Genomic DNA, 14479 nt, shown 5'->3' on the forward strand with positions numbered 1-14479 from the left:
CAGGGCAGTGCACCCACCTATCTCTTCCTCTATCCAAATGATCCACCTGATTGGTCCTTTCGGGCATATAAAGTCAGTCTCATCCAGAGCATCACGAGCTTCACCACTACAACCATCTGACATTCATGCGCGGATCCATCCCTCTATCTTTGTTTCGCTAGCTGCCCTACCTCATAATGGTGCCCGTGCCGGCTCGATGGTGGACTCGGGAATGGTTAATCCAGATGTAGAGAGCTCCCTAAAAGGAAACCTGTTTTCATCAAAGACAACATGTCTGGAAATACAAATTCTGTTAGTTGGTATATGAAAAAAAAACTGGTTAATAATGTTTGGAAACATCTTAATTTCTATAAACTAGTTTTAGCTAGGGGAGCTAACTTCTTAATTGTTAAGAAACTAATAATCCAATTTTTATAAATTAAGATATAAATTGGTGTGTTTGAAATTATCTTAAACTTCCAAATACGATGTAGCACATATGAGGAATTGAAATTGTGAGAAAACCTAACAAAAAAGTACGGAACGGAGGGGAGAGACGGAGATAGTAGTGTCATCCCGTCTTCCCTCACCCAGTCACCCTGACGGGACGGCAAGCGGCGGAGGCGCTGTCATCCGCTGGTCCCTTTCCTTTCCGCGCGCATGGCGAGAATCTTGGCCGCCGTCTGGCCGATCGTTAAAGGCTGCATCACCGGCGGCGTGTTCGGCATCACCATCGCCGACTGGAGCGCCTCCTACGTCACCTTGCACGGCGCCTCCATGCACCCCACCTTCGACCCGCAGCAGGCCGAACGCGCTCTGGTAGATAAGCGCTGCCTCCACCGCTACCACTTCTCCCGCGGCGACGTCGTCGTCTTCAGGTAAGTTAAGTCGTCGCCGCTGGCCTCCCGGTCCGTGGCCGTTTCTTAATTGGTTGTTGATGTAGCCGCTGTTGCTCGACGCAGGTCGCCGAGGGACCATCGTGAACTGGTGGTGAAGAGGCTGATTGCGCTGCCTGGGGATTGGATCCAGATCCCGGAGAAGCAGGAGATCCAGCAGATCCCGCAGGGGCGCTGCTGGGTTGAAGGTGACAATGCCGCCACCAGCTTTGACTCGAGATCCTATGGCCCTGTAAGTTATTCATGTTGTTATTGGACACAACTGCGTTATTGGCCTAGGATAAATTGCTTGTGAATTGCAAAATGGAAGTCCTGACTGTGTAGCTGTGTTACGCATAAAAGCCAGTTGCTTACTTCACCTGGTTACCGAAGTGATAGTTTTAGTCCTTTATTCCTAGTGATGTTTTTAATCATGATGAATGCATCTTCATCTTGAATTGGCACCTTGGTCACTGGAGGATCTAATTGTATGCTTTGCAAATCCAAGCCATTGACATGCTATTTCATTGCTCATATTTGTATCCCCCTATTTTTGTTGTGCTATGCAAATTTGTGTAAGGGTTGGGGAACTCATGGCTCATGGTGGTATTTGAGCCAACTTTGGTGCTTTAATGGCATGCCCACCATTAGACTTGTGTCACTGTCATCATTGATGAACTACAACTGATGCAGCTTTAAACTTGTTAAGAAGTTCAAAGTACCAATTTCATTCTTTGTTTGGTGGATAAAAACTAGCTTGAAGCCTTAAATATCTCACTCCTGTTCATTTTCTCTGGTGGTATTGTCCTCAAGATTTAATAAGACATGGTATCTTACAAGCCTTTTATTCTAATTCTAAGAGCAACTCCAAAAGAAACCTTAAACTAACCCCAAAATCAATATTAGGGAAACAATCACTTTTTTGTAGCTCTAACAGGTCCCTTTTCCTTCCCCCAAAAGCTTCGCGTCCCTCATTTGTGGCCTCCCTTCCCTCATATTTGCGCGTCATTATTCCTTCCCCAATCTAGACGCACATGGACCTGGACCACTGTTTACTATCCCACACCGGAATCACCGAATCTCGGTAATTTTTCCCGTTTCCGCTACTAACCGAAAAACGAATTTTGGTCTGAATTTAGATGGATTTCGGTTCAAAATATAAAAACACAAAAGTCAAAATTTAGTCAATAAAACAAAATTCGGATGGTTCAAAACGAAATTGTTACACCTAACATAGACTGGACGGGTGTGCTGGAGCGGCTGTGGGACCAGAGGCGAAGCCAGCTGCCCAACTGAAGAAACCAACGGTGTTAGTTCTACTAGACACTGATGTCAGCTCTATAGATGATTAGTACATATCAAAGATTTTCCATTGATTTTTTAAAAAGTCACCGGTGTCAGCTGACACCGGCAAACTGGCCTAGCTCCGTCCCTGTGTGGGACCACCTCCGCACACGGCTCATCATCGCCAACATCAAGGCCATCGCGACGGACTATGGTCGGAGCTGCGCCGACTTCCTCCTCAGCTCAGTTGTGCCTTAGTGCACTAGCTGCCGCCGCCGTACCACCGACCCCACCTCTTATGTTAGCTTTCTCCAAATGACTTTAGCATTAGATACGGTTGCATGCATGCGTAGAAACTATCAGTTTGATAGATTGTTCTTTCATCCTGCTACATGTTTTGTTTAGAATCGTAGATGTCATTTTAGTTTGTTCAGAATGCTCGAGGCAGGGGTTGTTCCAAATTTTTTAGAGAGCAGTTATTAGCAGTCTGGTGTGGATTAAGATTTTTTTGGGATAATTATTTTAACAATAGCCCCCAATAAGAGGTTTTGGGGAAGAATTTTTTAGTACTCTATTGGAGTTTGTCAAGGACCTCCCGACCTAGTGAAGGATCTAGGACACCGGCTAGAGGGGGGGTGAATAGACGGTTTTGACTAAAATCAACAATACTAAATAAATTTAATCAATACAACAAAAGGAATAAATTATCTAGTGTCAATAAGTAAACAATGTATGAAAAACAACTACGGAGATTGAATACTTGAAGAACAATAAGCAAATCACTAATCAATTGCAAAGCAATAAGTAATGCTAAAAGGAATAGACACCGAAATTTATCCCGTGGTATCGGTGATTTGCCGATCACCCCTAATCCACGTTGAGGTGGACTTCAAGCTCTCACTTGCTCCTCTATCAAGACACGACTTGATCTTTGAGCCAAGTGGACAAGAAATCACTCAATACCTCGATTCCACTAATGTCACCTTTGCCGCTCCGGCGAGGTAGGCGCGAACCCCTCACAATCCACACCGCGGCTTCTCCACAATCTTCTTGGAGAGCTCGACGGAGACAATCACCCGAGCCGTCTAGGAGGCGGCAACCTCCAAGAGTAACAAGCCAACGACGCTTGCTCGGTGTACCACCTAGTGCCTCAAGAATCACCAAATGATGCAAATGCACTAGGAACCCTCAATCTCTCACTAGAATGCAATCTCAAGCAAAGAGTGTGAGAGAGTGAGTTGGAGGATCACAAATGAGCTCAATGTGTGCAAGGAATGGCCAAGAGCACTCTCTCACACGAGCTACCCTTCTATTTATAGCCCCCCATCTAAAACCAACCGTTATGTGCAAAAGGGGGCAATTCTGCGCACACGCGGACCGTCCGCGCCCTAGGGCCGGACGGTCCGCCGTACATCATAACGGCTATAATGACCGTTGAACCATGTCAGAGCTGACTCAAAAGGTGGGTCCGGACAGTCCGCCCTTCAAGGCCGGACCGTCCGCGACCTGGCAAATTCAAACACCCGAGCCTCGGATCAAACAGAGTTAACACACGCGGACCGTCCGGCTATAAATCCCGGACGGTCCGTGACCTGAGACTGTACTGTCCGGACTGGTCCCCCGGACAGTCCGTAGTACAAATCTATAAAAACACACAGTCCCTGTCCAAAAACGATTTTGACACTTGCGGACCGTCCGCCCCTCACAGGCGGACCGTCCGCCTATAATTCAGGGACTGGCCCGAAGCCACCCTTCTCTGGTCATGACTGCGGACGGTCCGGCCCTAAGGCCCGGACGGTCCGCAGTGCCATAGAACACAATGTCAATATAAATGGTCAGACTTCGGACCCCTCTGGTGGACCGCGGACGGTCCGCCCCTAAGGCCCGGACAGTCCGCGCGTCCATGACTTCGCAATTTTTCAAACATGCTTTTGAAGGAACTTTTGACTCGCGAAATGAAGCGCTGTTAGTCCTCATGCAAATGCAACTACTTGATGCTCTATGAGGCACTAAGTTTTACACAGATCGAAGTCATTGACCCCTCTTAATAGTACGGCTATCTAGCCTACTAATCCGGTCAGGTATCTTCTCTAAACTCCTCAAGACCGGCAAAAGTAAAACATATATTATACCTTTCCGTTCATCTGATCCACAACTAATGCGGATGATTCTTCAACATTTCCTGTTCTATGTGGTCCAACCCTGCATTCTTATTTCTTCAAGAATCGTTAGTCCACAAACAGTTGTCATTAATTACCAAAACATTACCAAAGGGGCCTAGATGATTCACAATCTCCCCCTTTTTGGTAATTGATGACAACAACACATAGTATATTAAAGAGAAGTTTAGTTTCTCCAAATCTCTCTCATACCTAAGGATAAGATAGATCTTGGAGATAAGTTTCATAGGACTTATCTTGATTTGAAATTCTGTCCGAGAGATAGATAAATCCCAATAAGAAACTCAGTATGTAAGAAAGGCTCCCCCTAAGTGTGTGCAGGATTGTTTGAAGTTGAAGATATAACACACATAATATATTGGAGCTTGATGGAGACTTTCCTACAATCATGGTTATCGAGGCATACAAGATATGATCCGTAGAGTGAGCGCAGCAATTATAATCACACCTCGATTAACCACACACAGAGTAATTTGAACTAAAACATAGTTCATCCCACAGAATATTACAGATAATAGTCCACAGACATACGACATAGAGTTAATAGATCAAACCAGTTCCAAGTGCGTAAGACATAAACTAATGCAAGCGGCATGAAAAAAGGTAAAATGCATATGCATGGTCTTAATGTCCACATAGAACCACCAACTCCCCCTGAAGGAGACGCCAGACAACTTCTCTTCCACTTCTCTCCCCCTTTGGCATCAATTGCCAGAAAGGAGAGGCCTCACTGATCACTCGGCGGAGGATGCATGTTGTAGTAATGAGTGCTGAAGGTGTCAAACAGGGAGGAGAACTGGCCAAAGTCCTGCTGGAGCTGCTGCTGCCTCTGACTTATATCATGCATGTTGTCATTTGTAGAAAGATTGTCAAATTGACTGGAGAGAGCACCCATGTTATCTTGAAAACTTTGTTGCATATTATTCAGCCTTGACATGATGGGATCAGTGACATTAGTGTGAATTTGATCACGAAACTCAGAAAATTCAGAGTTGAGTGCATCCCAGTTACTGTCAAAGCGAGACTGCATGTCATCGAGGCGGTGATCCACATGTGACATCAACCCCTCAAAGCGAGTATCAATATGAGTCTCCAGCCCTTGCTGCATATTGTGAAAATAAGGATCAAAATATCCTGGAGCAGGCTCCCAATAGTGCTGAGGCTGAGGAGGAGGTGGAGGAGGAGGCATCTGCTGTCCCTCAACATTAGGAGCTGCTCCACCCTCATAGCCAGGGTCTTCCTCATCATCTGGGAAGGGAGTGAGTGGCCTGGTGAGAAACCCTATCTCATTCTTAAAAGGCCTGAATGGGGTGTGAACAATCTCGCAAGGGCCCTCAAATCTTGTCTTGGATTTGATGAGTGCCATAATGTAAGGAGCATATGCCAGATTTTGATTCTTGTCCATTTTCAAATCATTAAGCCGCCTCATCATGAAAAGAACAATATTCATGACTTCACCATTCATGATGTGCTGGATGATATTCCAGAACTTATCCCGTATTTTACTCTTATCACCACTCTTGGGAAGAATGGTGACTCTGGCAATCTTGTTGATGACAGCAGGATGATGTCTGAGTCCTGCTGTCTCTCCAAACCTCCTGGGTATACCAAGCCTGGCTGGCTCATAAAACTGCACAAAATCCTCAAAATTATCTTCAGTATAAAGATCCAGCCCAGCAGAAATGGTACCATAGTCCAGACTGTTGGCAGCGGCAAAGTCAGCAAAAGAAGCAGAGTAGCGCTTGAAGCCAGTCATCCAGGTGATAGATTCTTCTTCAATATCTATCTCTGAGGTAGCCAGGAATTGCTTAACAGCCATTTCATTGAAATCTGTGCGTTGTCCCATAAACTGATATAATCCACATGTTTCAAACTTAGGGATGAGACCCTCCATGACTGATTGACTGAGCAAGAAGGACCAATCAATCACCTGATGCTTATGAAAATTAGTATCCACCAGGGTGCCCCAAAAGACATCAAACTGCAGCTGAGTGTGAAAAAACTGGATATTTGTATCAGATGGCAGAGTATACTGGTTCACAGTCCGTTTAGAGCAGTACTCAGCCATGGAAAATCTCCGCTTTGGATAAGTCCATCATTGGGTATCAATGGGATAATCAGGATGAACATGAGGAAAATCTTCAGCATCCATGGATTCAGTGCCCCCAGCTGAGGATTGGGCCTCTGAATCAGTGGTTGGTGTATAGTCATTATCATTTCCACGAGGGCGCTTGGATTTAAAGCGACCTGCAAGTTTCTTACGGAGACCACCAAAACCACTGCAACAATGTGACAGACATCCATGGATAAATAATTGATACCAATCACCACTATAAAGAGGAATGGAACTGTAATGCTCTGCCAGGGTCCGGACGGTCCGCTCTAGGGGGGCCGGACTGTCCGCGCCAGAGGCCCGGACAGTCCGCGTCCACCAGGCGGACGGTCCGCGACCGACCAGGGGCGACTCCAAAGAACCCTAGCCGCCACAAAAGTTTAATTTGATGATTTTGCAGAGAATACCCATCCAAACAAGTTCAAAATTTTGCATAGCATTGACATTGAGGAGAACTATCAATCCCACCAATCAGATTTTGAAACCCACTGCTCAATTTCAGATCAGAGAGGAAACCCAAATAATCTCAAAATGGAAGAAATTTGATGAAATTCACAAGATTGAAGATACCGTGATGAAGACATGTTGATGAAATGTTGCCACAAGCTGTCGGACTGTCCGCACGCAACTTCACTTCACCGTCCGCGCACACTCAACACAAGAGAGTATTTGGCGAGTGGAGAGCAAGAGAGGAAGAGCGAGTGAGCACAAATGACAAGTCTGCGGCCACTGGTCGACTTTACTGCCCTGTCGCGGACGGTCCGCGCTGGGGCGGCGGACGGTCCGCGCCCTGATGTGTGCAAACGGTCTGCGAGGCTGAACGGACTGTCCATTTCCTGATGCTGCGGACGGTCCGCGGTCCATGGGCGGACGGTCCGCGGCCTGATACTCATTTTTCCAATTGCTGTCCACTTTCTGATTTTGAATTTCGAATCCGAATTGGTGCTCATATATGGACATTTTGACCAATCCAAGAGTTGGTATGCATGCATATACATATGATGTAATTGAGTAATGCAAAATTTTTGAATTAAACTATCTAGAGCAATTAGAAATGAAAAATCCACAAATAATACCAAATAAATAGCATAAAGAGCATACTTAGACCCGAGATGCAAGACGACACATGTGTGATCAACTTCAAGCCACATTTGAGATATCGATCACATTCATTTCACTTCTTAGAGAACAAAATCTTGTTTCATCCAAAGGTTTTGTAAAAATATCTGCTAATTGATCATCGGTGCCAATGGAATAAATAGAGATATCTCCCTTGCCAACATGATCCCTTAAGAAGTGATGCCGTATATCAATATGCTTGGTTCTTGAGTGTTGGACCGGATTGGTAGCCAATTTTACCGCACTCTCATTATCACACATGAGAGGCACATTCTTGAAAATAATTCCATAGTCCAATAAGGTTTGTTTCATCCATAATAGTTGAGCACAACAATTTCCGGCCGATATATATTCCGCCTCGGCGGTAGATAGAGCAACCGAATTTTGTTTCTTAGAAGACCATGAAACAAGAGATCTACCAATAAATTGACAACAACCGGAGGTGCTTTTTCTATCAACTTTGCACCCCGCATAGTCCGAATCCGAATATCCAATTAATTCAAATTGAGCACCTTTAGGATACCATAGACCAATATTGGGAGTATACTTCAAATATCTTAGAATTCTTTTAGCGGCCTTCAAGTGAATCTCTCTAGGAGAAGCTTGAAATCGAGCACACATGCATACACTAAACATAACATCGGGCCTAGATGCGGTAATATAAAGCAAAATACCAATTATTGAACGATAAAGTTTTTGATCAACCATAGTACCTCCTTCATCTAAGTCTAGATGACCATTTGTTGCCATTGGAGTCTTGATAGGCTTAGCATTTTCTAAACCAAACTTCTTGAGCATGTCCTTCAAATATTTTGATTGACTTATAAAAATTCCATCTTTCAATTGTTTGATTTGAAGGCCAAGAAAGAAGCTCAATTCTCCTATCATAGACATTTCAAACTCTTTTGACATCATTTTTCCGAACTCCTCACAAAATAATTCATTAGTAGATCCAAAAATAATATCATCAACGTAGATTTGACAAACAAATAAATCTTTGCCAATTCTTTTAGTGAATAGAGTAGTGTCAACCTTCCCAATTTTGAAGTCTTTGGAAAGCAAGAAATCCCTAAGCCTTTCATACCAAGCGCGTGGAGCTTGCTTAAGCCCATAGAGAGCTTTAGAAAGCTTGAACACATGGTTAGGTCTTTTGGGGTCCTCAAAACCGGGAGGTTGTTCAACATACACTAGTTCACTAATCTTACCATTTAGGAAGGCACTCTTTACATCCATTTGGTAGAGCTTGATATTATTTGCACAAGCATAAGCAAGTAGAATCCGGATTGCTTCTAATCTTGCTACGGGAGCGAATGTCTCCCCAAAATCCAAACCTTCAATTTGAGTATATCCTTGTGCAACTAATCTTGCCTTGTTTCTTACTACCACACCATCTTCATTGTGCTTGTTGCGAAACACCCATTTTGTACCAATAACATTGTGGTTCTTTGGTCTCTCAACAAGCTCCCAAACTTCATTTCGAGCGAAGTTATTTAATTCTTCATGCATTGCATTCACCCAATCAACATCAAGTAGAGCTTCATCTACACGGTTAGGTTCCATACAAGATACAAAAGAGAAATGTTCACAAAACGAAGCTATGCGAGAGCGAGTTTGAACACCCTTACTAATATCACCCACAATTTGATCAACCGGGTGATCCTTCACAATGGAATGATGAATTCTTGATACCGTTTGATAATTGCTTGTTGAAGCATTAGGAGGAATTGAAGGTCTTGAAGTACCTTGATCATGAGTATCCATGGTTTCATTGAGTTGTTGGCTTTGGTGATCTTCCTCATTTATAGTTGAGGATGAGGGAATGACAACCACACTATTTTCATCATCATCTTCCTTTGGTTTTATTTCACCAATGACCATTGTTTTCATTGCATTTATCAATTGAGTTCCCCCAACATCATCGAGATTATCACTCTCATCTTGAGACCCATTTGTTTCATCGAATTCAACATCATATGCTTCCTCAATAATACCATGAGTTTTGTTGAAGACTCTATAAGCCTTACTATTTGATGAATATCCAAGAAGAAAACCCTCATCACATTTCTTCTCAAATTTAGAAAGCCGGCTTCCCTTTCTCAAAATATAACATTTGCAACCGAATACCCTAAAATATGAGATATTTGGCTTTCTACCAATGAGCAATTCATATGAAGTTTTCTTCAAGAGCTTGTGACAATATAGTCTATTTGATGAATGACAAGCGGTATTTATTGCCTCGGCCCAATAAGAATCCGATATATTATATTCCGCTAACATAGACCTTGCCATATCAATAAGAGTTCTATTCTTTCTTTCAACAATACCGTTTTGTTCCGGGTTATATTTGGAAGAGAATTCATGTTTGATACCCTTGTCATCACAATATTGATCAATTCTTGCATTTTTGAATTCCGACCCATTATCACTTCTAACCTTTTTGATGTCAAAATCAAATTGATTTTGAGCCAATATAGCAAATGACTTGAATGTTTCAAACACATTGGATTTGTCTCGTAGAAAATAAACCCAAGTAAATCTTGAATAGTCATCCACAATCACAAGACAATAAGAATTACCACCAATACTTACAAAAGATGTGGGCCCAAATAAATCCATGTGAAGTAATTCCAAAGGTCGATGAGTGGACATTTGACTTTTATTTGGATGAGTGTTTGCCACTTGCTTACCGGCTTGACAAGAGCTACACAATTTGTTCTTTTCAAACTTCACATCTTTTAAGCATCGAACTAAGTCATGCTTGATTAGCCGATTGAGTTGCTTCATCCCAACATGACCAAGTCTTCTATGCCATAACCAACCTAGTGAAGCTTTTGAAAATAAGCAAGTTGTGAGCTTTGCCTCATTAGATGAGAAATCAACAAGATAAAGATTTTCATGTCTAAAACCTTTAAACTTAAGATTGCTACCATCAACACTAGAGATAATAACATCTTCAACCGTGAAATTGCAACAAAATCCTAAATCACATAATTGAGCTACGGAAAGTAAATTAAAATTCAAAGACTCAACCAATAGCACATTTGATATAGAATGATCATTTGAGATAGCAATTTTACCCAAACCTTTAACCTTTCCTTTACGATTATCTCCAAATGTGATACTATCATAATTTGAGCAATCTTCCTCACTCATTTGGGTAAACATTTTCATATCCCCGGTCATGTGTTGAGTACATCCACTATCCAACACCCAATGATTCCCTCCCGCCTTGTAGTTTACCTACAAAAGGAAATCAATCTCTTTTAGGTACCCAAACTTGCTTGGGTCCTTGGATGTTAGTGACCAAGGTCTTCGGTACCCAAATAGCTTTCTTTTTGTTTCCAACAATTGAAGTACCAACAAATTTAGCATGAACACCTTTTGCATTATGAGAAAGAACATAACAATGCTCAAAACAAGTGGAGGATACATTTTTGAACTTGGGACAATTTTTCTTAATATGTCCCTTTTTGTGACACTTGTGACACACTTTGTCACATTCTTTCACAAACAATGTCTTTTGCTTTACAAAAGCATTCTTTCCTTTCTTGGGAACATATTCAAGACCTTCACTGTTAAGAGAGCATCGTTGACTTCCCAATATGAAATCCAATTTAGTCTTACCACCATATGCCTTTTCTAAGTCATGAGTTAGAGTATTTATTCTATCTACTAACACTTCATTCTCAACAATAATTTTTGATTCATCAAGAGCAATGTTATCATTGAGAGAAATTTTGCATTTATCACAAATAGAGTTAGTAGGTAGTGGTTCACTTGTAAGACTATCAAGTAAGTCACAAGTGACTCCAACATCCTTAGTGACCACCTCAACTTCATGCACAATAGATAATTTTTGAGCATCCGCAAGCTTCTCACAATTTTCTTTGAGGTCATTGTGAGAGGTCTTGAGCTCCTCAAAAGACACTTGGAGGTTTTTATACAATTCCTTCAAGGTCTTAAATTTTTCTTTTTCTTTGTGCATGTAGTCATCGGCCTCACCTAACATTCTAACAAGATCATCATATGAATAGCCATCATCATCAACATCATCAATATCATCATCATCTTTTATATCATTTAAATCGGTGATGATTTTTACCTTAGCATCTCCCTTTGCCATGAGACAATGGGGGGATGAGAAGAGTGAAGGAGCTTCCTTGATGGCAATTCCGGCATTAAGCTTGGATGAGGTGTCATCATCATCATCATCCGAGCTATCATCCGAGTCCCATTCAACTAAGTAGGCTTTGCCATCTTTCTTCTTGTTATAGTATTTCTTTTTCTTCTTGTCACTTTCATCTTTGCCCTTCTTCTTCTTGCTTGGGCAATTCATGGCAATGTGACCGGGTTCCCCACACTCAAAACATTTTCTATCATTGAAAGCATTTCTTCTAGATGTTTGACCTCTTCTAGGTTGACCTCTTTTCATCTTCATGAATTTATTGAATTTCCTTACAAATAAAGCCATGTCACCATCACTCTCACTTTCATTTTCTTCATCATTGCTATCTTCTTTTTCAATTGCCTTTGAGGCCTTGGCTTTGAGAGCAATAGATTCATTTTTCACCTTCTTTGCCAAACTTAAAGCATCGGCTTGTGACTTCTTAAATATATCTTGAGTGAGAATTTCTCCCAATACTTCGGTTGGAGAAGTTGTAGATAGATCACTCCTTACTAGCATTGTCACAATAGTCTCATATTTCTCCGGAAGTGATCTAAGGAACTTGTGTGTGAAATCCACATCCGGTACATTAAAACCAAGTCCTTTGAGTTCATTTACTATCTCATTCAACCGATTGAACATATCGGATACACTCTCATCTTCTTTCATAATAAATTGCTCAAACTTCCCTTTTCACACATATAGTTTGGCACTCTTCACAATTGTAGTTCCTTCATGAATTTCCATTAGTTTTATCCAAATCTCATGAGCGGTTGTGAGATTTTTGATACGATTGAACTCATTTATATCAAGAGCATCATAAAAGACATTCATGGCTTGATCATTTGTGAGGATATTCTCATTATCACTAACGGATGGTTCATCTTCCTTCAATACAACAAATCCATCCCTAACAATTGGCCAAATTTTTCCACCCATTTCTCTAAGATGCATTGACATTCTTATTTTCCAATAATCATAATTGTTTCCATCAAAGTGCGGTGGCTTCCCAATATGCACATTGTTGTTACTAGCCATTATGTCCCACTCCGGGATGATTAGATCCACAAATAATGGAGTCCTCGGCTCTGATACCACTTGAAGGATCTAGGACACTGGCTAGAGGGGGGGTGAATAGACGGTTTTGACTAAAATCAACAATACTAAATAAATTTAATCAATACAACAAGAGGAATAAATTATCTAGTGTCAATAAGTAAACAATGTATGAAAAACAACTACGGAGATTGAATACTTGAAGAACAATAAGCAAATCACTAATCAATTGCAAAGCAATAAGTAATGCTAAAAGGAATAGACACCGAAATTTATCCCGTGGTATCGGTGATTTGCCGATCACCCCTAATCCACGTTGAGGTGGACTTCAAGCTCTCACTTGCTCCTCTATCAAGACACGACTTGATCTTTGAGCCAAGTGGACAAGAAATCACTCAATACCTCGATTCCACTAATGTCACCTTTGCCGCTCCGGCGAGGTAGGCGCGAACCCCTCACAATCCACACCGCGGCTTCTCCACAATCTTCTTGGAGAGCTCGACGGAGACAATCACCCGAGCCGTCTAGGAGGCGGCAACCTCCAAGAGTAACAAGCCAACGACGCTTGCTCGGTGTACCACCTAGTGCCTCAAGAATCACCAAATGATGCAAATGCACTAGGAACCCTCAATCTCTCACTAGAATGCAATCTCAAGCAAAGAGTGTGAGAGAGTGAGTTGGAGGATCACAAATGAGCTCAATGTGTGCAAGGAATGGCCAAGAGCACTCTCTCACACGAGCTACCCTTCTATTTATAGCCCCCCATCTAAAACCAACCGTTATGTGCAAAAGGGGGCAATTCTGCGCACACGCGGACCGTCCGCGCCCTAGGGCCGGACGGTCCGCCGTACATCATAACGGCTATAATGACCGTTGAACCATGTCAGAGCTGACTCAAAAGGTGGGTCCGGACAGTCCGCCCTTCAAGGCCGGACCGTCCGCGACCTGGCAAATTCAAACACCCGAGCCTCGGATCAAACAGAGTTAACACACGCGGACCGTCCGGCTATAAATCCCGGACGGTCCGTGACCTGAGACTGTACTGTCCGGACTGGTCCCCCGGACAGTCCGTAGTACAAATCTATAAAAACACACAGTCCCTGTCCAAAAACGATTTTGACACTTGCGGACCGTCCGCCCCTCACAGGCGGACCGTCCGCCTATAATTCAGGGACTGGCCCGAAGCCACCCTTCTCTGGTCATGACTGCGGACGGTCCGGCCCTAAGGCCCGGACGGTCCGCAGTGCCATAGAACACAATGTCAATATAAATGGTCAGACTTCGGACCCCTCTGGTGGACCGCGGACGGTCCGCCCCTAAGGCCCGGACAGTCCGCGCGTCCATGACTTCGCAATTTTTCAAACATGCTTTTGAAGGAACTTTTGACTCGCGAAATGAAGCGCTGTTAGTCCTCATGCAAATGCAACTACTTGATGCTCTATGAGGCACTAAGTTTTACACAGATCGAAGTCATTGACCCCTCTTAATAGTACGGCTATCTAGCCTACTAATCCGGTCAGGTATCTTCTCTAAACTCCTCAAGACCGGCAAAAGTAAAACATATATTATACCTTTCCGTTCATCTGATCCACAACTAATGCGGATGATTCTTCAACATTTCCTGTTCTATGTGGTCCAACCCTGCATTCTTATTTCTTCAAGAATCGTTAGTCCACAAACAGTTGTCATTAATTACCAAAACATTACC

At 42.7% G+C, this 14479-nt stretch overlaps 1 protein-coding gene across 2 annotated transcripts in view; it reads left to right on the forward strand.

Annotated features, from left to right (window-relative positions):
• The first annotated feature begins 432 nt into the window (after positions 1–432).
• Positions 433–14479, forward strand: part of LOC118473566 (mitochondrial inner membrane protease subunit 2) — a 31653-nt gene continuing 17606 nt past the window's right edge. The window contains exons 1-2 of one of the 2 annotated variants that reach the window (XM_035963413.1): positions 433–857; positions 942–1107. In XM_035963413.1, the coding sequence (XP_035819306.1) occupies positions 640–857; positions 942–1107 (384 nt within the window). In that variant the 5' untranslated portion in view covers positions 433–639. The remainder of the gene's footprint in view (positions 858–941; positions 1108–14479) is intronic. The other variant, XM_035963412.1, reaches the window with a different exon arrangement.

Source organism: Zea mays, chromosome 10, assembly GCF_902167145.1.
Source record: "Zea mays cultivar B73 chromosome 10, Zm-B73-REFERENCE-NAM-5.0, whole genome shotgun sequence".
Lineage (NCBI taxonomy): Eukaryota > Viridiplantae > Streptophyta > Magnoliopsida > Poales > Poaceae > Zea > Zea mays.